Source organism: Hesperophylax consimilis, chromosome 18 (assembly GCF_061612785.1).
Source record: "Hesperophylax consimilis isolate HC1 chromosome 18, BYU_Hcon_1.0, whole genome shotgun sequence".
Lineage (NCBI taxonomy): Eukaryota > Metazoa > Arthropoda > Insecta > Trichoptera > Limnephilidae > Hesperophylax > Hesperophylax consimilis.
Genome location: NC_142853.1, coordinates 21,250,264 through 21,277,783, shown reverse-complemented (window position 1 = coordinate 21,277,783; position 27,520 = coordinate 21,250,264). Strand labels below are relative to the sequence as shown.

Sequence of the window (27,520 nt, the reverse complement as noted above, 5' to 3'; positions counted from 1 at the left end):
TACATGTCATCAAGAGAACTAAAATATATATGTAATCACAAAATGTTATAAATTCACCATTACATTGTAAGTAAAAACAGTTTCCTTCTTATAAATGTTTTGTAAATATACTTCATAGGGATTATTATAAATAATTAAATAGGCGTTTATGATTCCAAAATGAGTTTTATTAAAATGTTCAAAATTCAAGGTAAAATATTTTGTTTATATTCCAAGCATATCTCTCACTACATTAGGGTGAGCATACATGGGCAAGAATTCATCCCGTTGTTGGATAAAGTCAATCAGCTCAGAAGTTATAATGTGCTTGAAATCTATGAGCTCTGTCTTCCTCCGAATCATATGTCTGTCAAACAATGACGGCATCTGAAAATTAACAATATTAGAGATGAGATCTATTAGAGATGTGTACTTATTACCAAATGTCCCGCAAAATAATAATATGTACTTCCAACTCCAGTAAAATATTGGAAATATCTACTTGTATTGACCCCTGGAGGCACTAGTATATCATGTCATAATCATGCATAAAATCCATGAAAAGAAAACCAAGCCTCACAACTCATGCTGCTAAGAGATGTTAGTCTAGTGTACTGCCATCACAATGTATGGGATATGTCAGAAGGTATTATAACTATTCTACAGTATTTGATATTTTATACATGCCAATTAGCTAATGCAAACTGGATTCCAAAGTTATACAACATTGGATGTTATCACTAGTTCTGAGGAACACTTCTGGATATCCGTCGACAGAATAACAAAGAAAGTATTTTACCTGAAGTTTACTTATTATTTAGCCGTGTCATTGTAATAATCTAAAAAAACTAAATTAAATTAAAATATTTACTTCAGTAACATCACTTCTAGATCTCATCATTTTTAACAAATCTTTATTTGTAATTCCTTGGAAGTCCCCACTCTATAACAAAAAGAAATTTGTCTTTTTTTTTACGGAAATTTTTACATATAAATAAAACAAATATATTCAGTCAGCAAGAAATAAATAACAATAGCCGGCAAGGTTTTGTAACAAATTTTGATTCCAGTCCGGCCGTTGGAATTCTGTGCTCCTTGCGGGAGACAAGAAGGTCCAGTCCATCCCTTCCTCACCGATCGAGACTGGAGCAGCTGGAGTGGTTCCCCACTTGGCCGACGGAGGCGAGATCATCACCTCTGGTGGCGGATGAGTGAACCAAACATCCCAATAATCAAATATGCAACTAACAATGCATAAAGTAATAGTTTTAAATCAAATGTAAATAGACGGGTACTTTTAAACTATTCTTAAACTATCCTATTCGTCTCACATTCTTCCACATCACAACATTTTCCATATGAGGATGTAATTGTGTGTCAAATTTGGTGATGCTGTGTGGAGAATCACTTAGGAGAGGAAAGGGTGAACCTGAGTCTTGAAGAGACCCATACTGTAGGAAATATAAAGTTTAAAAAAAAAGAGTAAAGTAAGTCATTCAGCAACCAAGATATTGCACACAAGAATGAGTCATAAAAACAACCTCTTCTCATAAGGCAAATGACATCCGTATATGAATGATGGAAATGCTATTGGCGTGTTTTGGTAGTTTTTTATGAAGGAATTTAAAAAAAATTTCATCAACAACTAAAGCTGTGATTATTTTTAATGATAAACTAATGTTTTTAAGACAAGGTTTTATGCATAGCACAAAGGATAACAAATAATTATAAGCAATAATTAGTCACCTGAAATATCAATACAAATTGTAAATATCTCCCTAGTAAAAATAAATGCCGCCAACGGGAATTGAACCCGTGCCTTCTGATGTCCGGTCAGATGCTCTGAACCACTGAGCTATGTCGGCTTATTTCCAACCCGCTAAATAATTTAAAATACCTCTAGTACTAGTACCTCAATCAACAATTACTGCTTAGGGGCCGTTCAAGTATTATGTAAGCACTATAGGGGGGCAGGGAGGTCTTTGCTTTGCTTATTTTTGATGACATGGGGGGGTGGGGGGGTCGAGATAGTGATTACGTCAGCACTGCTCAGCAGTAGTTATTTTTTTTTTACACATTGGCAACCCACACATTGTCTATGTTTGACAACCGAATACATATTCGGGGATTCCCACAAATAATTAATACGTTTAGGTACTCGCTTAAAAAACAGAATACATTAACAGAAAAATGCATATAGGTACCAATTTTTACGTAAGCATGGGAGGGGGGGGGGGAGTAAGAGCTTTGCTTACTTTTGGTGACAAGGGGGAAGAGGGGGTAAATAATTGTAATAAAACTGCTTACGTAATACTTGATCGGCCCCTTATCATATTTTTTTTCACCTGTAAACAACCAACTTTATTTAAATATATACTATATATAATATATACTTTATTTGTATATGTTAAATTATTTGGCGGGTTGGAAATAAGCCGACATAGCTCAGTGGTTCAGAGCACCTGACCGGACATCAGAAGGTACGGGTTCAATTCCCGTTGGCGACATGTATTTTTACACGGGGGATATTTTCAATTTGTATTGATATTACAGGCGACTAATTATTGCTAAAGCTGTGATCGTGATAAAATAGTTATATATACTATTAGTACCATTTTACTATAGAACATTTCTTTTAGCTTGTGCAGCAGCTGTTCAAACTTGTCGTGGTAGATCGCGTATGCCCAAGGCTGTCTGAAGTATGCATAGAAATCATGGATCTGGTTTTTCTGTAAAGAAAATAAATATGATAGAATTAATTATTTGCTTAATCTGCATAATTCAAAATATCATTTTATCTACAGACATTCTAAACTGCTGGGGAAATCGTGGGTTGTCGGGTATTTGCCCTACCTATTTTTTAGACGAATTATATTTTACAATGATTACTTTTAATATTAGCAATCGAGTTCATATTTTAGCTGCAAGTTTATTACATGTTTTGTGATATATAATTAATTACTGGCATCTGTTGATAATTTTTGCAAACTGGGTGATTTGCTCGGCAGAACCTAATTATTATGTATTTCAAATGATGGCCGGAATTTGTGATCTGCGCAATCGCATTAGGTACTGCCTTAATGTTCCATAGAAATATGGTATGTAATAAATATGGTAGTATAGGTCGGACTCAAGTTTGTTGTACCAGGGATAGAGCACGCGATAAAACCGTTTCTCGAGTACTAATTTATTAGTTTTATAAATTCACCGCATACAAAATATTATAGGAATTTAAGATGTGAATTCTTGACTTACATTAATATTGCTTTGTTAAGCATTGTTTAGAGGGAGATGATCCAGGATAATCATAACAAATCATTATTAATATTTTGCCAACAGTTTTCGGGTTCGTTGGAAGTTGAGAGTTTATGAGTGTTATGGTAGTTTAAATAATTATCATACATTTTTGCGCAAATATTGTCCTTTAATACTTTAGAGTTCTATATTATTTAACCGTTTTCACTAAAGTTTGCAGCATGACTTCAGTGTCAAATATATTAGACAATTGGTTTGTGAAACAGAAATTGAAGGGTCAACTAGCAATAAAGAGATTGAGTTGTCCTCTCGAAATTCCGTGTAATTTTACGGCATTAATAAAAGCATTTATCTTGGGTTAGGTAGTAACTTATAATTTTAAATGTGACAAGACCTCGTATCTGAATAACATTCTGTTGAGGATCTGTTCATCTCTTCCCCAAAGACAATTCAGGTTGTGAAGATCCAGAGGGTCCTCAGTGAGACATGTTATTGCTTTTATTATGTTTTGATCATTCAGATGAATCCTGAAATATCCATTCAGCTTGGTAATCAGAACTCGTCCCTGAAAACATAAAAAAATTAGCAAAAAAATTATTGTTAAAAGGAACTTGAAACCTTATAGTTCATGAGATCATTCTAAGGTTCTGTAGGTCCCAAAGACTGTGATGGGCTGCACAAGAGGAATGAATACCAGGTGATAGGAAACCAAAGGCTATCACCGAGTTTGTGCTCCGGTGGAAGCGCCCGAGAGGCAGACCCAGGAAGGGGTGGCTGGACTGCTTGGAGGGGGATTGGTACAGGACGGGAAGAACTGAGGGCTAAGGGCGAATGGCGAAGGACCGCAGTCAGTAGTGAACATTTGTGGACACCAAATTCCACACGGGGATGTAGCGCCGTGATGACATTGTTCGTTAAATAGCTCTATTTATAATAGAACCCTTTGGAATTCAGTTTCAGCGCAGAATGAGATTTGTTTTATTGTTACATAATTGCATTATATTGCGATTGCACATTATAGGTTATGTTTCCGCCGACATCCACAGAGCAAGAGGGTATTAACGGGTCAGTTAAAGTTCCATCAAACGCACTTCAATGCACATTGTCGATTGACATTGATCATCTCTCGACCCCATAAGGGCATATGAATACTTTTTTTCATTTAAAAATGAGTTTTATGAACTCTACAACATAAACAGATATAAGAGATTAAGAAGGTTTAGTCATTTTTTAGGTACCAATCACGGTAACTTGTCATGGCATTGCTAGAAATCTATGAATTTAAAATATTTTTTGTCGGTTCATTAGTTCTTCTCTCGACCACCTATAAAGATTGTATCAAGTTTTACTGTAATCCAGTGGCGAAGACTTGGCAACAAGCATTTAATTATTATGGTACCAAACAATTTAATTTACATTTTGTACTCGTCTTAAAGAATCTGTGTAAAATAGTATATTTATTTATTTATTTATTTTTTCATGTTCTCCGTAAAACGGTTATTCACCAATACATTATGGAGAAGATTACAAATTAGACAAAAAGTATAGCAAAACACATAAAAAGGTCAGTTTCACTACTTTGTGACATACGTCAAAAGATAATTGTTAAACTGCCTGTAGGTTACGTTAAAAATGTCGATGGTCAATGCAGACTCGTTGAGCAGTTCAGTCGCTCTGTTGACTGGGGCGTTCTGATAGGCAGAAGTCCTCGCTTTTGGAGCATAAAAAAGGGTATGGGACCTTCCACGAGTATACTTGTCTGGGACATATAAGTTAATCTCTTTCAATATATGTAGTTGTTTACTCACAAAATCATCCCTCGTCATTGCTAATTCAAGTGGTATGAATGGCCCGGGCGCAGATATATTTAAGTAATTAAATCCCCCTGGCAACACACACACATTTACCAAATTAAACTTTGGCTTGAAAGGATAGTCAGAGTTTTTAGTAAAGATATTACTGAAAAAAAAAAATATATATTTAAATTATTATTTTATGCATAGGTATTTAATATAACTATATTATTAACCCGCAGGAGCCGGAAACAAGATTCAATACATAAAAATTACTAATAACTAATATTTTGTTAAGACATTTTGATTATTGTATTTAACAATCCCATTAGAAGTAATATCCAAAGGCAAAATTAATGAATAAGGTCGACACTGCAACTGCAGTATTTCGTGACCTGCGTGGGCACAATTCTTCAACACTGCAAATGCAGGGCTTTGGCTCCTAAGGGATTAAAAAAGTAAGGAAAGGGGCTTAGTAAGTAAGGAAAAAGTGAACTTACAAATCGCTTGGACATTTAATTAATATACTCTTGATAGACATTATGGAAAAGCTGGACTCATTGATCCTGGCATTGCTAGCATTTGCTTTGTAGCTGTTAAAGGCTCCGGCAATGTTTCCACTGAGATAAAGTTCTTCGTTTTTGAAGGAACATTTGTTTGAAAACGGATTCAAATTGAAAAGGATTAATTCACCAAGCTAAAAGACAAAATCAGACAGTTAGCTTAGGTCTAGTTGTTTGAATCCCAGTCACATTTGGCATTGTCATCACATTAGCAAGCAGCACCATTTTGAACTTTTGCTACTACTTTAAAAATGGTTCTCGTTAGCTGCCGATTCTCGACCCTTGCAATGATGGCAATGTCAAATAATATGACAAAAGTTCAAATAAACCTGCCTAAAGTAATATGTTTGTATGTTATAATACAGTAGTTTGTTTTAAGTCACATAACATAATTTAAGATTCTCACGGTCAATAGCATTGCGTTCTTTGACTACCTGCTCTGATGATGGACGAATGAGGAGGACGTGCAACAAGTCTCGACGCACCAAAAGCCAAAGAATATAATGTTTTGCCCTATTTGGTAAGGTATTAAAAACAATGTATGAAAATACATACCCTGAAGCCAATCTCGCAGGACGAGTAATGCTTGTGGTCAAATTGTGCAGCGTTGTATTTTTGCGAATATTTTGTCAGTGGTCCAGCAGCAAAGATATTCGTGTCATTTGTTTGGAAATAAGAGTTTATTATAAGTCTCTCATTGTAAACCAGTCCACACTCACTGATGGCTATAATACAATTTTAAAAATCCTATTAAAACAAAAACATCTATCACACATCCTACATTGTACGTAGGAACGTTGAGACAGTCAATGTGGTCCTAAAATAATAATTATTACCTAGAAAGGTGTTTATATCAACTCCTTTGGGTCCGTAGTAAAACATGGCAACACAATTCAACTCCAACATTTTATAATAAGATATAAAGCTGACAGAATATATTGTATTTGATTTTTTACAATATTGCCAGGAGTGGTAGTAATATTTGCTGTAAATCTGAACTTTTTTCTCCAAAATTTTATGACGCACCGCTTCATCAACCTAAAGAAAACAAAGGAAAAGAAAACAGATCAGCGATCATTGCTTTTGTGATACCGCACAAGAGTTATATTTGTCTAAAGCCTGGGACTATATAAAATTGCCATTAAAGGAATGTTGGGAGGCTGAAGGAGTGGCTGGTTGGATATTCAGATCTGGTAACTAAAGATAGCTAAAGCTAGCTTAAGCAACTATTCTATTCAATATTAACAAAGCTTTTGAATGCAAGACCTCTGGATCTGGAGTCAAGGACCAAAAGCACTCGGCCACAGATGTTAAAGGTAAGGCTTGGTTGGGATGGGTAAGACCCAGCAAGAACAGATTTGGTTAGGCCAGGTTAAGTTGAGTTATGCTAAGTTAAAAGATGTTAGAATATGTTTATACTAGCTGTACACCGCCACGTGTTGCTGTGGCTCCTTCCAGAACTTTCAAGAGCATTCTCGAACCTTCTAGACTCACCGACACACTCCGCCACTTAGTTTGGAACCTTATAGAAGCTTCATAAACTTTCTCCTTCCAGAACCTTCTAGAGCATTTGAGATCCTTCATTAACTTTCTGAAACCTTCCAGACTCACCGACACAATCGGTTCGGAAAGTATTCGCAGCCTTCCCATAACCCACTCCCACCCACGCTTAGCCACCCCCACAAACTCTCTTTCTTTCGATGTGACACCAAGGGCTATCTACCACCATAACCACCGGCCGGTGGCAGTGGCTGGTTGTGAAGAAAATTAGGCAGGTAGGGAAACACGGGTTTCTTTTTATAATATATATTAGATGAATTTAGTGTTATTCATTCAGAGACTTACATATTCATTATTGAAGAAGGATACTTGTTGAACGCCATCCTCCAAGGAAGGAAAAGGTTCCACAAAAGCAATACAAGGACCCGGTACTCCAAACTCCAGCAGAGCTTGTATGCAACCATAAGCATCAAGGGTAGTTCCATACACAATTATCAGATCTGTAATCAAATTTAGCATCATACAGATAGTCACATTTAATAAAAATAGCACAATACCAAATAGCAATACCAATAGAAAGTAGAACAATTTTTTTTCATTATTATGGCAACACCGGGTAATTGAAGTTATTTATACTCAACTCACGAATTTCATAGGAAAAAATGGTGGAACTCATTCATTTTACAAAGTTGTTTAGATTTTTATTTAATATCTAACGAATGACTTCTTTGATATGGAGGTACATTTCAAAATTATTAAAAAAACTTTTCTATGCAATTATTTCGCTAACAAAGCATTTAAAAAATTAGAATAAAATCAATTTTAATATAAAATGAACTAAAAATGTGGTGCAGAATTATCTCCATTAGTAAGGTATAATATAATATTATGCCTTATTATAAAATATAATAAGGCATAATATAACGTGCATCTGAACCATAGTGCTTTAAAAAGACACATGCTTTTACTTTTGAACCGTCTTCGTGTTGCCATTTAAAGCAATTTAAACAATAAATAAATTGAACCCCCTCCTTTCTCTTCTTCATTATTTATTGGACTTAATTTGTTCTTTATAAGGTATATATTGTAGCACTTTATAATTTAAAATTAGAACTCTTTTACGAGCTCGACAAAATGAACACATGAAATAATTTCATTCTACTCACATTTAGGACCATCAATCATTCCTTGCAGACAATTCAAGGACAAATTGGCGTCAATGATATCATTAATGATGAATAAATTATAAGGTCTCCTGGGAATGGATATGTTGTCCGAGGACGAAGAGCTGAATATAGAGTTCTCGGTGTGTCTGCATTCGGAACCTGGTTTTCCTTTTCCGATCAACTCCTTCATGTATTCTGGATGTTGGTATTGTGCCCCGCAAAACAGGAACAACAGATCATAACTCAGAATTTTGTTTCCACTCACTACGATTTCTTTATCGGCCCTTAAAAAGAATATATATGATATTTAAATGCAATTCGGCACTAGTGTGGAAATTCCAGTAAAAGTATCAATCTGTGGTTTTAACCGAATATTTGAGTTATTATAAATTGAGAAAAATTAAAAATGCAGCTCTTCTACACTAATTAAATGCTAACATTTCTAATTAACTTCAGCTAAAATATACCTAATAATGTACACATTATATAGCTGTAAAATTTTAAGGTGTTTAGCGAATGTAAACAACAAATTAATTCTGACTAAATACCTTATTTAAATAACTTATTTCTGTGAAATGTTCAGATGTTCATTATAAGTTGTTCAATATATAAACAAGAAAAAAAATAATTTCGTTCCTCACAAAAAAACAATCTCCCTCAGGCCTATGTCATCTTTGGATGTGCTGTGTGTAGGGTCTTGTTGGGGAGAGAAAGAAGTGAACATGGGAAAAATATTTTGTACTTTTTCAATAAATTGCTTGCTAGTGTGGAGAAACTCATCATCTTGGTTTTTTCAAACACATTTTCACATATAGAAATGACAAAAAACATATGTTATAGTAAATCTCCCAAGAAATGTGGTAAATATCGCATCATCCAGCGATGCTACTGTTCTAAACCTCTGAGCTATCCAGAAAACATTTTTACGCGCTGAGAATTGCAAATAGGTAGGTAACCAATTTTTCATGTTTTGTATTATTCAAGTGGTTGTTCCGATAGCCCCAGGGGAGTATAACTCCGAGTGAAAATCGGAACTGAAATATATTGACGTCATATGATTGCCTAACTATATCCACCAATATATGGAATAAACTTTCAGAGTTTTTAATAAGTAGGCTCCGAATGAGAATTTTACTGTCTATATATATATATTTTTTTATTTTTTATTTAACGCCCAGAGGGCTTTTACATGGTTGGTAGTACATATAATTTTAAGTTGATGGATACTATGAAACATACAAAATAAGAATAAAATTACATTTGATAAAAGCTATGCAACAAGTCATACAAACACAAGAAACAAAAACAGAAAATTACAGATATTTGTAGGTTTACATGATGTGTTTAGGAGTATTGTTGAAATAAATGTTTTAAATGATCCACAAAACTTGCCAAGTTGGTATTGAATATGTCAACATCACCCAAGTAATGATTTCCCATGGTGTGAAGTCGTTGTATCGGAGAGTGGGCAATGTAGTTACGCTTTTGTGTGCTGCTGTAGAATATTTTATTTTGTCGTGTTGTTACTGTGGGTGTATGTATGTTTATAAGTTGCAGGAGTTCACAACAGTCGAATTTAGAGTTAAGTATTTTGAATAAGAACGTTAAATCGTTTGGCATATCTATGGTTTTTTTAGGACCTATTTGTTTCATATCAAAAGCCCAAAGATATCGATCTAGTGAGTGGTTTATTTATGGATAGCTCAGTGGTTTAAAGCACTTGCCCGGTAAGTGGAGGGTCTCGGATTTGCAATTCACAATTTCTCGACCAAGGAAAAAACATTTTTTTCTCGAGTTTTATTCTACTAATTTAACTTAGCAATAGATATTTTTTCTACAAAATTGGTTAGTCTTGTTCAACAAACATTAAGATTCATAAATAAGTAATTAACCTTTCCCTTACTGTGCTAAAAAAATCCACGGGTTCCGGTGCTGTGTCAATACACATCTCAAAATAAGCGATTTAATATCGGAAAAATATGAATATTCCATAGCTAGTCGCTTATGTTTATTATATTTTATATCAAAAGTGATAATAATTGTAATTTAATTGCTGAAGACATGAAAAAACCATCGGCAGATGCCAAAAAAACGTGCGAGGAGTCCATATCTAACGACGGCCCGCGACCGACTGGCACTGGATGCTATGCGGTCGTAGGTATCGATGGTCTAAATTGAATACAACTGTTAACGTGTGGATTTCTCATGTTCCCGCATAGCGAACTAAAGCGAGACATCAATAGCATATCATTTCCTCGTACACTCTTCGCGTAGCAGTGTCACACGGTTGATTGTATTGATGTATTTGATCCCGATTTTTAACAAAAATCTCTGATTTTTAATTGAATTTGAAAACTATGAAAAATATTATTTTTTTAATTCAGTGCATAAATATATAACGGAGAAATACCTTAAATCTGAACACAGAATTTAGTATATTTATAGAGTTATTAAAGTTATTAGAAGCAATGTGTAGTAAATACACACCACAGATAAGGAAAGGTTAATATCTACTAATTAAAAATACAAACTTTGTGTATTTTTCAGTTGGGTATCTTTATTCTTAAACATACCTTTTAATCAAAATCATTGTATCAGTAACAACGTTTATATAGGCTTGAAATGGAGTTGTATTGAAAATTCTGTAAAAATACAACACAACAATAATTTATAAGATATTCATATGTACATACATACCTATGTATATTATATTTAACAATTTATGTTAATTAAAAGTAAAAAACCTTCTATCGGTGTGATCATGTGTGACCAGCATAGTGTTGGCAGCCTTTAAACTATCCTGCACAAATGGGAGTCCGTTCTTAGATAGTAGAGTTATATTGTTGAATGTCAAATATGCAGAAGATGGGCTAAAAAAAAAACTTTCCTGTATTTTTCATCTTTGATTTGCATGATAAGTATTTCGAGAGTGCCAACATTACATTATAAGTTGGTAACATTACATTATAGCCATTGAAAGTTTAATGTGTGCATGTTTTGTATCATATATAGGGTTTTCCAATAAGAGGTGTTTTTTATTTTTTTATTACTATTTTGAATAGCCCGCTATTTCGGTAGATGTTACTTTTGAAGCTGTCATTTTTTTACATAATTCATTCAATTTATATACATAATAAAATAACACCTCTTATTGGAAAACCCTATATTATCTACATTTTAGTATTTGTTTTTGAGAGCAAGAAATACAGTATTTTTTAATATTTTTTAGAAACTCCCACATATTTCATTGAAAAAATGTATCGCGACAACTTAACAGCATTGGGACATAATTTTTTTTTATTATGAAAGTTAAGGATGAGAAATGCATATAGTTGGAGTATTTCGTGACATTTATTCCTATTCTCAGAACTTTTAAATTTAAAAAAAAAAAAACAGAAAAAGGGCTTTGACGGAAAGAACTGGAATTTAAGAAAAGCCATTTGGAAGTAAATTTATTGCAAATCAACCAAAAACTATATACTGGGGAATCATTAATAGAATTGTTGACTGGAGTAAACGGAATCGGATCGAATTCAATGTTTCTAAATGTTTCATTCTTTCTTTCACACGGGCAAGTCATACTTGGTTTTACCGGTATACCATGAATGCCCGAAGTTTAAAACGTGTCTCCACTATGAAAGATCTTGGCATCATGTTTGATAGTAGGCTGACATTTCATACTCATATCGAAATGACGTGTAGTGCTTCACTGAAAATGCTGGGCTTCGTCCTACGCACTGCGAAGAATTTTAGAGACACCCGGGTTCTCCAAGTGCTATACATTGCGTTGGTTAGGAGTAGGCTTGAGAGTGGGTCGGTGGTTTGGAGCCCACATCAGGTGAAGTATTCCCTCATGTTGGAGAGAGCGCAGAAGAAATTTCTGAGATTCCTCTACCTGAGGGAGTATGGGTACTACCCGTGGCTCTATCCTACTGACTTTCTCTTGGGCATGCTCGGTATGAACCATCTACGGGTCAGAAGAGATGTGCATATTGTATCACACTTTTTCAAACTGATTCGTGGATGGTTTGAAAATCCGACTATCATGGAGAGTATTAGTCTCTATGTTCCTGATGGTTATCTCCGTCACCGACAGCATAGACTGTTTTATCTCCCGGCCTGCAGGACCAACTTGCCTGCAGGTCATGCCGGTGGGGAGAGCAGTCTTGCTGTTGAACAGAATTAATTCGGATATCGACATATTTAGCATCGGTGAAGCTGCCTTTAAAAGGCAAGCTCTATTGATGCTGGTATAGTTTATACACCGCTAACTATTATGTAATACCATTTTACAAATGTACTTAAAAACGAAATAAAATGTAATTTTGTAATGTTTTTAAAGGAATAAACAAATTGAATTGAATTGAATTGAATTGAATTGAATTGAAATTGAATTGAAATCATTACATATCCTGGTAGATAGGTAACACAGGGACGGCCCTGAGCCAAACAGCGCCTGGTGCAAGTAAAAATTTGGCGCCCCTTGTCAAAACCAGAGTTTTCTGGTCTGCATATATATATGTAAATAACATTCTAAAACTTACCCAAATAACAAGGCTTCCAAAAAATCAAATGCAAGATTACTCGCTCCTACTATGACTATGTTCATGTTAACTTGTATCTTAGGAAAGCTGCAGACCGGGAGGTTGATAAAAGACATGGACACCTGCGCTATTTCCTCCATCCGCCGGGGCATCGGATGTCTCTTATAAGTGGCAAAATGCTCCGGATTATAGTCCATCAAGTGCCTGGGTACTAAAGGCAAGAATTCCGAAATCATCGACATGATGTTTCTTCCCAACGTTGGCTAGAGAACGAAAAAAGTTACACTTATTCGACCCAAATATTATAGTACCTATCTAATATGCAAAGATTATAATACCAATTTTGACATTTCAAATACATTGCTCTCTTACTGATACTGGGAAAGAGTCCAAACAGCGAAAGCAGTGAACTATAGTGCATTCAGTGAATTATAGTGCAGTCAACCTGTGTATCATTATATCATATGTATTTGAAAGACAATAATATTAATGTGCATACTGTGACCACCCAAATCAGACCCAGGTAAGCCTGTGGAATGTCTCACCCCTTTCCTTCCTAATCCCTGCATTACTAGGCAACTCAATATCTTTATTTTCATCGCGCCCGCAATGAATGGAAAGTATTGAACCAGCGAAACTAACAAGTATTAAGTAAAAATTGTTTTTATTATGAAATTTGTACTTAAAATGTAACCTCTGGAATTATAGAGCTTGATCTTGTGCATTCAACTAGTAAAAATAACAGTAGATTATAGTACATAGCTGTTTTATAATCGATTTACACGGTAAATATGATCTACAAAATACCATGTAAAAAAAGACAGTACAATTTATATGAAAATGGGAGGAGGATTGTATAACGCATAATATGTCGCAACTTAATTCTAAGTAGCAAGTACGGATACATATTATTATTGATGGTCTTATTTAAAACTCTCCAAAAAAAAAGACTGCGTGAAAACAGAATTGACTGTTTCATACAATAAATGTATATCAGTAGCAGTTGGTGACTTTTTGTAGAAGGGACTGTGGACAATAAGTAGGTATTTATTATTTACTATCAAATATACAGACTAGCCCACAAACAAGATGCAATTACTGGCAAAAATAGTATTTCAAATTAGCTTTATAAATCCTTTACACTCCGCAACATCAATTACAGATTCTAAATTAAATTAATTCAATAACTAAATGAAGGCTAATCAATGTTTCAATCATTTTAGTAATTCAAGCCAAACAAAATAACTAAATACAATCCACTTGATTATGGATTACTCGGTACGCTATTATGTGCATCATATGCATGAGCATTAACGTCTTGTTTTGCATGTTAGATGCTTTAGTCAAATATGTATTTGGCTTTGAAAGGCCTAGGCAGGCGGGAGTGAATATACATTTGTGCATATGGGAACAAGATAGCATATAACTGTTGCTGGTATGTGTGTACGCGGTTCATAGGTATTCGAGCATACGACTCGATCCGTGGCAGTACGTTTTGTTGTTGTCTGTGTTAAACGCAGAGAATCTGAGACGCTGTTGTTAGTATGTGCGTGTGTGTGTACTTACCCATTGTGCGTTTATACAAACATATTCGAGCATTGAGAATGTATATGCATTTCGATTCGCTCCATGCGTCGTGTCATATTGCTGTTTACGGCTAGAAAAAATAAGCTTTTTAATCTAAAATACAAGGGATGCTGCAAATCCATAGCATGTATGGAGGGACCGTGCCTGATATACATTTGCCGTTAACCAGGGTTACCTTGTCTCTAATGGTGTTACTTCAGTGCAGTTAGCAGAAGCAGCTGCTACTTTATTGAGGGCTGGTATTGATGATGGAGAAACTTCTCCAGAAGCTGTGCGAGCTGAAGAGAGAGTTTGCTGGACCGGCTATGGACATAGGCCGCTGAATTAGAGCAGGACAGGGACCCCTGGAGGCGCCTGGTCGTTGCGATGGCTCCCCGTCCCAAGGACGGGGGGAGAAGATGTGTGAATGTATATTTACTGTTTTATAGTTGTGAATCATATACGGCCAGAATATTTCATGGGTCATGGAGAGGCGCAGCACCTCCCTCATGAAGAAGCGCGAGGCCGGCTGGAACTGCGGGGCCAGCACCACCTGCCGGAGGGTGGCCGCCGACAGGTAGCCACGGGGGGACGAGATCACATTCGCAAAGGACTCAAAGTTCTGGCGGATGTAATTGAAGTCGTCATTTTCACTACAAAAATGGTAGAAACATATTTTAAATTTGATGTGCATGTGTTTATAATATTAAGTTCCATCTGCTTCCAGCTGGAAAATGGGAAAGAGGGAGAGGTGGGAAGTAACTATTCATATCTAGTTACTAAACATGGCAAAAACCATTTTAAACAACGCTTCTATTACGAACGGTGGTCTCTCACCAGGATCTCTGAGAGTATCGTCCCATGTATTTAAGCCAAGAGAACTTTTATATTACAATTTTAAATTATTTTCTTCATTCACACCATGAGGAAAATGGCATTTTTTCTTACTAATTTGGTAATCTGGGTTGACTAGACGTAAGTACTCACTCTAAAATTGAAAATGCTATAATTTTTTCTTCCGAGACCATAACATATGCAGATCGTCCCTTCGTCTCTTCTTCGTAAGACACTATTGATGCAAAATCTTTCGTTAATACTCTTTGACCTGGCAGGTTTCTTAGAAATGTGTCAACCTGGGCGATGTCAGTGAAGTCTGCTTCTCGAACAGTCAACTCACTGGATAGAAATCAGAAATATGTGTGGTTATTTAACATTTTTTCGTTTTCCTTTTTTCAAGTTTTTCTTTTATATATTCCATAATATTATTATATAAAAACGTTTATTCATAACCAAGTTATAAACTGTTTTTATAAATTGCACAATAATATTATTGATAATGTGAAAAAAAAAACTTTAAATTAAAATGGAGTTCTACATATTAAAATTCTTTTTTAATATAATTTTTGGTATTATTAATATCATTCACAGAAACTATTTAAATGAGCATCAAAGTAATTAACCTACATAATGTTTGGTTCCTAAAATAATAGATTTTAGAGTTAGGATGGATTGTTTCACAAAATTTGAACAATTCATCAAATTTCAAAGTTGATTTTCTGTGAAGGTTCTATTCAAGTTATGTTATTATTTAATTATTGGCCAGTTGTTTTACAAAACTGTGATAGGAACAGAACTTGATTAGAACCTTCACAGTACTTCAAAATCAACTTTGAAATTTTGATGAATTGTTCAATTTCTATGAAACAACCGAAATGGTGAACGAGAGAATACATTTGAGGATTCATGTTGCTCAAAGGGGTAATCAGAACAATCTCAGGACAGTGGAATTCAACACACTTTTGAAAAGTGACTAAAAAAACTAGATTAAATAGGTTATGTTAGGTAAGGTTTTTTCACCACTTTTAATGACTTTATGTCGCTTTCAAAACTGTTTTGCAATTTCCTGCGCAGGGTCTTACAGCACTCGGTTTAGGTGGATTGCTTACCGACCCGTGGGACGACAGGCTAATTTGGCCCACCAATGAGTATTTTCATAATCAAACTCCCCACCTGATTCTATAAATTATAATATCTTAGGAGACAAATTAGCTCATTAAAGTCCAACAAAAGTAAAAACCAATGCTCTCCGATCTTTTCTGATAATTTTGGTTTCGGTGCCATTTTTAACTTCCATGATTTTGCACAAGTCATCCAAGTATAATTATAATTTTTAAAGCTCATAACTTTGTATTTTTAGAGATATCGAAAACTAATTTTACTGTCGTTATTTACTCTTTAAATATAATTCATTATCATTTTTAAAAATGCACTAAGAATCTTGGATAATCGACTTCCAATGAAAATACTGAGTGCAATTATCCAGAGAGAAGACGTCCTGTGGTCCGTCCCAGGCAAAGTTGGGTGAACCAACTTCAAAGGCTGGGTGAGAGGCTTGACCTATGGACAGGACTATGAATGGAAGCCAATTATTGATGCTTGATTTTGATGCTCAAATAAGATTTTTGTGATAAATATAATATTTTGTAATCAGTTAAAATTAAGCACTAATATTTCATGAACCTACCTGCGAATGTTATTTCTATGAAGGATGTACAAACAGTGATCATAATTGGCAGTTGATCTCAGGGGAATAAACTATAAGCAAACAATTTAGGGAAAAGATTAGATTGCTGCATCACTTTTGTTAATAAATAGTTGTCTCAATGAAAATAAGCAACGCTTATATGCAAAAATTTTTGTTGATTTATGAAGAAGCAAGTTATCAAATGTGACTTACGACAAAATGGTCCAGTAATGGAAAAGTTCTTATATTAGAAGGAATCGAAATGATGCAATATTCTAGGTCAGGGTACACTTCAAATGAAGCCTCCAAGATGTCATACCCACACCTGAAATAATACTGCATTAAATATTTCTATCATGATTAATTAAATAATAAAAAAAAAATTATTTAATATTTGAAAAAAAAAAAAAATTTACATGGATAAATACAGGATATTAACAAGATATAAAACAATAGAAATTAAAGTAGCCTTTCCTCACCATAAAGAGACAATGCTCTTGTGTTTGGTGAGGGAATTCTAGTTCAATTATGTACATGTTAGTTATGGTAAATAAATTATTAAGAAACAACACAAGATTTAAACAATATTACTTCTAGATGTAAGTAGTGAACGTATTTTGGACTTATAATAGTTTAAGGTAATTTTTTAATTTAAGGTGAAATTCCTGAATGTTTTCGATATTTTTTAAATTTAATGGAAGGTTATTAAAATAAATTATGCCTAGATAAAGATAGGTATTTTGAATGAGCTTAGTGTTAAATTTTGGGATTTTAATAGTTTTCTGGTATCTTGCTGATGTATTGAATTGCAAGTTATGAGTATTTGACTGTATTTCTTTGTAAATTTGAAGTATTGAATATTTTTTATACATTTTGTCTACTGTAGGTACTTTGAAAATTGTAAAAAGAATTTCGGTTGAAAATTTTGACGGTTTTTTCAAAATTACTTTGATTACCAATCTTTGAACTACTTTAAGTGGGTTCAAAATTGTATTATATGTTCCTCCCCAACCAATAATACCATATTGTAATATAGATTGAACAATCGCATAGTACACTCTTTTTAGGTTTTCTAGTCTAAGTCTTATAAATATATAAATAAATTTCCTAATCCTTTTGACGAGTTCACAAATATGTGTTTTCCATTTAAAATATTGATCTATATATACACCAAGATATTTGATTTTGGATGTTGGACTAAGGATAGGACAAGTTTGATTGCAGTTAGTTCTGCCACATGTGCGTTGGTGTATTATAATGTTTAACTCTGGTTCTGATTTAAATTTATTGATTGAAAATGGGATAAATTTTGTTTTTTCTGTGGTTAAGGAGAGAAGATTTTTATCGAACCAAATTTTCAGTATATTAATATCAGCATTTGCCAAGTTATTAACAGTATTCCAATCCGTACCTTCGATTATTATGACAGTGTCATCAGCATTCAATATTATTTTCCCGTTTAGTTTTTGTATGAATATGTCATTAACATAGATGATAAACAGTAACGGACCCAGAACTGTACCTTGCGGTATGACGAATTGACTAGTTTTTGGCAAGCTAAGCACATTGTTATTTTTTACTACTTGAGGTCGTTTGGAAAGGTAACTTTTTACCCATTCTAGAGCTGTACTATTTAATCCAATGTTTCTTAATTTACTTATAAGTTTGTCATGTGATATGCTATCAAATGCTTTTTTGAGATCTATGAAAATTCCAAGGCATTTTAATGATTTATCTAAAGAATTATATACTAGGCTACTCAATTTTGCAATTGCATCCTGTGTGCTTCTCCCTTCCATAAAACCGAACTGGTTTTTATTAATTATACCATTGCATTTTATAAATTGGCTCATTCTTTTTTTAACTATTTTTTCAAAAATTTTTGCTATATTTGAGATGACTGATATGGGTCGGTAATTGTTTACTTCTTCTGGATTACCTAATACTAACGCAAGACCCGCGAAGAACCACGGGATATTATAATTGTAAGATCTGTGAAGCTAAACGTATTTGTAAAATATTTGCCTTGGATTATTGGCTTTCAAAAACTAATATTTTCAATTTTTTTTATAATCTTAATATATAAAAATCACGTGTCACTGTGTTCGTACACGCTAATCTCCAAAACCGCCTGACCGATTTCAATGAAATCTTGTGAATGTGTATGGTTGGTCCAGCTTGAAATATAGGATAGTTTTGGACCCAAAACTATAGACTGCAGAAATTTACCTTATGAATGAATAATGTACCTACTAAAACATGAAAAATCATCTGTCAAAAAATTTAGCAAAAGAAACACACATTTCAAGTACATAATTAATAATGAATTAATTCATTAAAATTAATTAATATTGGTACCTACCTACCTTCTTTATCACTTGTATCTTGTATTGGATCTGATTGTTCCACAATCAGATCCAATTATCAAAATTAATAGTTCATTGAACGTGAATAATTTCAGGCGGGATTCACATCACAAACAACCGAAACTAGTACATTTGATTTTCACAGGAAACCAATACTGCTGTAACTACCACTAGCTAATTAATTAAATCACATTAAAACTTTTTATTATTCATTTAAATTGTTAACTTTTTTCTTCTTCAATAATTTATAACAATTCAAAGTTGTACGGAGATTTTACTACCACTGGGCTGAAATTCACAAAAAATTTTACAAAATTTGCAATCATTTTTCAACTCTAATGTAAAGTTTAATTTTTAGCATTTACAGCAGTATCGTTTTCCTAAGGTGACATGTTTATTTTTATGATGAGTCGTAACCTTTCGTCGAAATTCTCGTCCATGGCAAATATTTCTATTATAAAAGCGTTTCTCCCCATAAAGGATTCAACAGATTGCTCTTCGTCAATGTAAGACGATTCAAATGATGGGATATCAACTGAAACGAAAATATGTCATGATAGAAACAGATATAAGGTAGGCATAACAACATGATAAAGCAAATTAAGTATATTGATTTATAAAAAAAACATTTCAACTTTGTTAATATGTACCACTTTCATTCATAGCAGCATGCCAACCATTTTTTGCACAGCCCTACCTTCTCATAGCTGATATAAACTTAAATAAAGTGATGGCACAACGTTTAAGCATTTCATTAGCTTCGTCCAGACTCCGTCACACAATGTATGCAAGCCGTTCCCAACTACCAAATAAATAATTAAGCAGACAAAAGGGCACAATAAAGTGTATGAAATCAATCGTGATATAATAATATTTATGTTAGATGCCATACAATAACTAATTATTATTTGACTTAATGATCGCCGACACAAATTTTTTGATGAAACACTAGGGAGACAGACGTTTTTGAATTTGTATGGATTTTTAAAAGTTGTCAACTGTCACAGCAACTAAAGTTGCTTGTGTGCGCCTGGACAATTTTTTTTAACAACTTCATTTAAAATAATTTATATGAGATTATTGAGGCATACCGAGTAAAGCCGAATGCAATCTGACACATCACTGATGCAGGAGTCGGCTACAGTAAATTTTTGGCCAAAACCGAAACTGAACCGCGGCCGAATCGATCGGTAACTGATGGTAAAATATTTATTTAATTGCTAGTTGGGAACGGTTACGTGGAGTATCTGGCCATTGAATATAATTTAACAAAGTTACTTATTTCTAAAACAGGGTTATTTGTTAATTATTACCAGATTTAAGCTTTTCGTAAAGAGAAATAAAAGATGAATCTTCATCTTCCATAACCTTCAACCGTGAAATACGTTTCTGCCTGAAAGAATATTATTTATATTTTTAATTTTTTTCACATTATTGTCTAACTTTAAAATATTAGTAATTTATATTTTTAAATATACACTTTACAGTAGAATCTTGCATAATATATATAATATCTGGCACTGAATAAAACGTGACGGTGCCGGCTTACCCACTGGAATTGCTGATTTAAGGGAATGATATATAAAACTGGAATAACAGTAGTATTTTGCAAAGGGTTTGTACGTTTATGTGTATTTAGTACAAATGTATTATATGAGCAGAGACAATTCCGTTTGATTTGGACTCACCGGGCCCAAAAATTTTGTCCTAAATAAGACAAGTATAAGGTATAATTATTGAACTTTTTTATATATATATTGCGTTTATTTGAGTTCTCTCAAATGTGTTTTTAAACTTCATAAAGTTTGGTAAAATATTTCTTTACAAAAAGAAATATAATTATGACTTACTACTGGTACATAAATGTAAATATCGGTGTAGCGCTTGTAAGACTGGCTTTGTGAGTTTTATTAATTTTATGCAGGGGTAGCAAAAAACTTCCCAGTTTTCAAAAAACGATGTTTGAAAGACTTTTGTGCGATAACGGTTAAACTTACGCACATTGTATCCGATTCCTTGATTTTTTTAAAAACGTTTTGTTGAAATTTTGCCTTTTAGCACATAGTCGTTTTTGCATATAGCCATTTTTGCAAGCGCAATGACAATATGAGATAAAAATGTAATATAGTCACAAATTTTAAAAAAAATGTATACAGGGTGTATCGGCACGTACCCGACAAACTTTAACCAGCTATTCCTTAGCATATTTGGAGTAAAAAATCTTATGTGCACTTTGCTGTCCACTAATATTTTTTTTTAATAAAAAATTTACTATTCATATTTTCACCACATGTCACCACTGTTTTATCCTTTGTCAAAGTTTTAAAACCCATCTGGCAATATTTTATTCGAATTCCGTTCAATAATGTACGTGTGTACCTATATTGGCGCGCTTTTACAATCACAACGAAATGGCACGGCACCATTTGTCTCATTTTTAACTATTATTATTTAGTGTGTGCGAAAGAGCGAAGACGCTTTTCGACATACTTGCTTAAAACAGCTGTTGAACACGAAAAGGAATGCCAATGACAGTGATGGAGTGTATAACAGAAACCATAAAAATTACTTCTTACACGCTCGGCAGTGTATTGCTTCTGCGAATATCAGCAGACGGCGAACAACCAGCTTGGATGAAGTCTACCGAATCACTGTGGAATGAACTCGGAACTCTCCTAGCCTGGCGCATCCCCTCCCTTCACCATTTGGTTTCTGTTCCTTGAGTTTTTTCCCAAATAATCAGCTGTCCAATAAACTGACATACCAATTAAGCGGAATCAACTGTTGTAAGCAATGCAAGTTTTTCTATTGTTAACCAAAATGACAATTGTTTTTTCACACTCAACTTTGACTCAGATAGTACCGGATTACTGGACGTATCGGATCTTCAAGTACCAGTTGAAATTCTGCACTAATACCAATAGCTAATATGTGTATTCCACAAATACTAACCCAATGTGTAAAATATCATCCAAAAAGTGGTCTATCTTAATGAAAAAATTCTCATCCACGTTGACTATATCATAGTCATCCTCTGAGTCCTCATCCTCCTCATCGAAGTCAGAAGACTCGCTGCTACTCTGAACCAAACAGTCAGAAGTCCGCTTATTGTCGTCTGCCAGCACTTGTCTAATGTGGGAGAGTTTCTTGAAGCCATGATGAATGCCATGCTGAATGCCGTGGGATTGATTTTTCTTTTTTAAACAAACAGCCTCGTGTTCCTTCTCAGAGACTTGGTCGTTTTCATTTGTAGGGCTCGAATATATCTTTGAACTGGAAACGTTTTCTTGCACATCTGGATAATTTGACGACTCCCTAGTAGTTATTGTGTCTTCCTACAAAGTAAAACGTATTTTAAATTGTGACTCCAGCCAATACAAGATTTTTTTAAATAACTTTTTACTAAAATTAACACAGAAATAAATAATAAAAACATAATATGAGCATTAGGGAATGTTCAAAGTGCAACATTATAGCATATTATCCACAATTTCTGAGATAAACGAATCTTAAATCTACATTTTGTACGGTAGACTATGTACAAGCAAATCATTAAAGAGTGCACGTTTGAATGCATCTGTGCCCATTGATAGAGCTTAAAACTGATTCTAAATGGTTTAATTCGTTGTACCCCACAGTAGTCCTTCAATATAGTACGCCACTACTCTCATTAAAATGATTCTGATGTACCTTAGATCTCGATAATAGCTTCCTAAGACCCCGAAACGGCCTCAATTCAAAGTTTTCATTGAGCTTTCCATAGTTTATTTGTGTATTAATAATCATCACTCCAACAGGCCCATTTTCGTTCTAAAATTATAGTTAACTCATAAAATAAAAGATTAACCATAGAAATAACCACAAAAAGACATGTAACTATAGTTATTACTGAATAATACAATATATTTTAGAAGATTAACAATAGTTATAGGTATTATAGCGAATGATGATGCGAACTAGGTACTCATACAGTTGCATTGCCTGTACACAGTTCATTTCAAGCTTGTTATTCAACTTCAAAAAAGAGAATACCAATGAAATTTAAATAAAGCTAATCTATTTATACAAAGCAGATTTTTGCGACAGTGAGCTGGCGGTGTTTATTTGATTTTTACACAAATCTACAGTTTTATTCCGAGTTTGATGAAGTTTTGCACACTTGACCTTCAAAGTAAGGTAACTGTTTAGGTCTCATTTTGAAAAACTCTGTAAAGCTCAGGCAACGCCGGGGACTTCAGCTAAAATAATAAGAACACACAAAGGGCCAGAAGTTTCACAGAATTTGAACAACTTATCAAATTTCAAAGTTAATTTTCAAGTTCTGTTTTTATTTCAGTTCTGAGAAACAACTTGTCCATAATGAAATACCAAAACTTGATTAGGACTTTCACAAAACTTGAATATTATCATTTTTTTACATTAGCTCCACTCAGGAGATACTAAGGAAAATAATTCCCCCAGGGCCTATGTCATCTTTTGGGACATTGTGTGGAGGGTCTTTTTAGGAAAGGTAGGAGAGGAAGTAAGTAAATGGAAAAAGTATGGTTGGTAAGGAAAATCAGTGTGTCCAGGAGTCATGGAGTCCGTCCCTCCCACTGTGGTGCAAGGCGATATTCCGAGAGAGTCAAGCCGGAGAGGTCAAAAGTCTCAACCAGTCTCTCCCGATCCGGTCCGCCACGCAGTAGGTGGGCGGGCAACCGCCGCCAGGACCCGGACAAACGTAGTGACCACGTGTGGTGACCTATAGCAGAGGTGTTGGTTATCCAATGGTTCCCGGGGCGGATTAACTTTGAATTTTGACTAATTGTTCAAATTCTGTGAAACAATGTTATAAAAAAATGTTTGAACTGAAAAAACTTTTCAAATATTCAAATACAATACACTTGTTGTACTTTTTGCATTAAAAGCAACATGAGAAGTAATTTATTTGACTATGTAAGGCTGGCCATACACCTTCAAGTACAATTGAGCAGAGACTAGTGGGTATACTTGAACATATGTACGATAAATATTGTACAAATTTGTACAAGTCTTGCACAAGTGTGGTAAAAATCATGAATTTGCACAAGTGTACTTGAACTTCTGTTAATTTTCAAAATTGCGCCAGTCTTTCTAAGCTGATTAAATTTATATATTAATACAGTTTTCTTTTTATCCAGCAGTCTTTACACCAAACAATAGGTCCGCCCTTTTGGCTTTTATAATATCTAAAATTAGTTCAATGACAGCCAAAGGTTCGTCAGTGGACGCCATTGATAAAATTGATGGCACCGAACAGCACCAACACCTTTGTCTTTTGTTCGTCAACACTGACACCGCACAAGTATAAATACCTGAATGTGTGTGGTTATAAGGTCGTTCAAGTATATGTGCGCAAGTCGTCAGCTCAATAATTATACTTGGAAGGTGTACGGCTGGCCTAAGATTATTTCTAAATCACAACCTCTCCCACTAATATAACCCTTTCTGAGCCCTGTGGATGGGCGATTAGTTCACTGATATAAAAATCTCCATATAAATGTTTTGGCCGCTCTGATTGCTGATTTATAATTGCCACCAGATCATCGTTGTCTTCTTCCCTTTAAATTCGAAAAAATCCCAAAGTCATGACACAATTTGATCTAAAGCATTCTTAAAAGCATTAAAAATACTTAGGACGGGTTGTTTCGGAGAATCTGAACAATTCATCAAATTTCAACATTCATTTTCAAGTTCTGTGAAAGATTTTTTCAAGTTCTGTTTTTATTTCAGTTTTGTCAAGCAACTAGCCTACAATGATATAAAAACAGAACTTGAATAAGTCTTTCACAGAACCCAAAAATGAACGTTGAAATTTGATGAATTGTTCAAATTCTCCGAAACAACCCGTCCTTAGTCCGTTAAAAAAAACTAGCAAAAATTATCATCACCATGGCAACACTGATTTTAGAACAAAGTTTATTATATTCAAATGTGAGGTTATGTTCAACTTCCGAATCTGACAGACTGCCATTGGACAGGAAAATGACATAACTTTTTTTATTGCTAAAAGTGGTTTCATCCACATAATTTTCATATTGATAATAAATTACTTCTTTGAAGTATACATTTTAAAAACATCTCGCTAAAAATAATAAGTTTGACTATAAAATTTCCTTAAAATATTATGAAGAATCAACTTTTTTCAGGAATTACCTCTAAATTCTGAACACTGTTGTATGTTGTTGTTTAAAATATTCATATGGGCCATAGCTTTTTTTAAAGTTATTTTATATTTCTTTTTTTACATTATCTTTTCGTTGAACCATCTTGGTGTTGCCATTTAAACAATCGCTGAGGCCTCCAATTTTTCTAGACTTTCTTGACGGACTAAATGCACAAAATAAATATTGTATGATACTTACACGGCCCTTCTAACTTTTAACTTTTTGCAAAACCTTTTTCGTATTGCCACATACAAATATTCAAAGTTTTCGTTGTCATAGTGTCCCTTTTGATTTACTCTCAAGAGAATATCACTCAGAGATTTGTCATTTGAGACCACAGCTGCGGATATAATCATTCCATATTACACTGGTTAAACAATACTGTATAAAAATCAATAAGATAATTTATTTAGCTGGGCCGATAAACTGCCTCGAATCTTTAATGAAAAAAATACTTCTAAATCTTATAAATAATGTTACCAATTTTGCTGTCAATACTGTGAACAATGATATGAAATGGATGCACTCAGATGTCCAAATTAATGTAAATATAATAAGGAACTCCAGTGAAAAATATTATGGCTTAAATTGTATGTTCTCTCAGTTTTTCTCTGTGAACTGTTAAGACGAGTTTTAACATTCTTGCAGTTTTAGCGATCACAGAAATTATTGTTTCAGAAAGGAAACACAGATTTCGGTTTCGATCGTACCTTTGTCAATGAAATTTGTACATTTGTATCAGGAATTGAAAATTTAAGACAGATTTGGTTTAGGTAATTTCATCCGCTGCCTCGTAAACTGATTTTGAAAAATTTATTTTATTTATTCAGCCAGATTTAAAAAAAAAATGTGGGAAGTCATTTCACCAGAATTGTGATTTTTTTAAATTTAATTTTTAATTTTTCCTGCCTTCCTGGTTTCAAATGCGCGGAGAGATCTTTCGCAAATATGTAAAATTTTACAGTCAATGACTTTTTACAATATATTACAATTATTTGGAAGTGTATGGTAAGCTTTTAGATGCAAATACAAAGTGTGTTGTTACCTCTTTCTAACACTGCTTAAATCACATATCACACTGCAATACAAAAGGAAATAGAACAACTATATTATGAGTCCATTCTCAGTTTAGTACTGAATTGATGAACGGACACTGAAAAACTAAAACTAAAATTACAATTAAAATAACTATTAAAACTGACTATAAAAACAAAAATAAAAATGCAACTTTTTAGATGACTACAATTTTTGGCGTGTAATTTTTTCTCAAGGTCACAGACGTCATCACAATCAATATGTAAAAAATAATAATAAAAAATGGACTGGAGTTCCTTATTACCAGGTATTGAACAGCATCTTTCATATTTTTTCATTAAAAAAAATGGACAGGATTAAAATAATCAAGAACACTGTATGAACATTAATATTGAATACAAATTATGTTCTTCCTTGAAAAAATGTATAAGTTGAATTTTAACTTAGACTTAACACACTATTTGTGCACTATTGTGCACATTGAAATTGTCTATGGATATTAGGAAGATTTCTATATTTTGGCAGACCGCAGAGATTCTGAGCAATTATTCGGCCCGCATAGATTGGGCATTACATGGTGGGGACTCCTGGGGCATTACAAAAACAATATATTGTAAAAACGGATCACTTCTGAAAACAGATTCCATAATTGCCCTTAGGATTACTCTGTTGAAGGATCTATCCCACCACAACATGTGCACAAAAAGGGTATTACGTGGTGTGCAATTTCGTAAGCTAAAATAAAAACAATAAATTAGGAGGGTACCTACTTTTAACTAATATTTGGGTACTTAAAAAGAATGGTAGTTTTTTAAGCAGTTTAAATGTGGCAACACCAAAAGAATAAAAGTTTTATAAAGAATACATATTATTTTAGATATAACACATCATTATTAAATTATAAGCCTGAGACCGAAACATTATTAATTTGTAGGTATAAAATAAAATCAGTTATGAATGTTAGCAACCAATATGTAATAACTATTTACACATCAATTAATGAAACTTACTTGTACAGACTATGAATCCATTTTACCCAGTCAT

At 33.8% G+C, this 27,520-nt stretch overlaps 1 protein-coding gene across 1 annotated transcript; it reads right to left on the bottom strand.

Moving 5' to 3' along the window:
- Positions 1–204: 204 nt before the first annotated feature.
- LOC149415488 (cilia- and flagella-associated protein 61-like) lies at positions 205–27,520 on the bottom strand. The gene is made up of 25 exons (XM_089642225.1): positions 27,513–27,520; positions 27,051–27,211; positions 25,640–25,781; positions 24,700–24,835; positions 22,947–23,066; positions 22,209–22,591; positions 20,570–20,649; positions 19,674–19,791; positions 17,104–17,215; positions 16,891–16,961; positions 15,354–15,542; positions 14,806–15,019; positions 12,801–12,961; positions 11,001–11,126; positions 10,830–10,898; positions 8,257–8,540; positions 7,436–7,590; positions 6,427–6,487; positions 6,146–6,315; positions 5,721–5,724; positions 5,043–5,119; positions 3,629–3,799; positions 2,592–2,708; positions 851–922; positions 205–366 (listed from the first exon to the last, which is right to left on the bottom strand). Exons 1-25 carry the CDS (start codon positions 27,518–27,520, stop codon positions 205–207), a joined length of 3,363 nt encoding a protein of 1,120 aa, XP_089498351.1.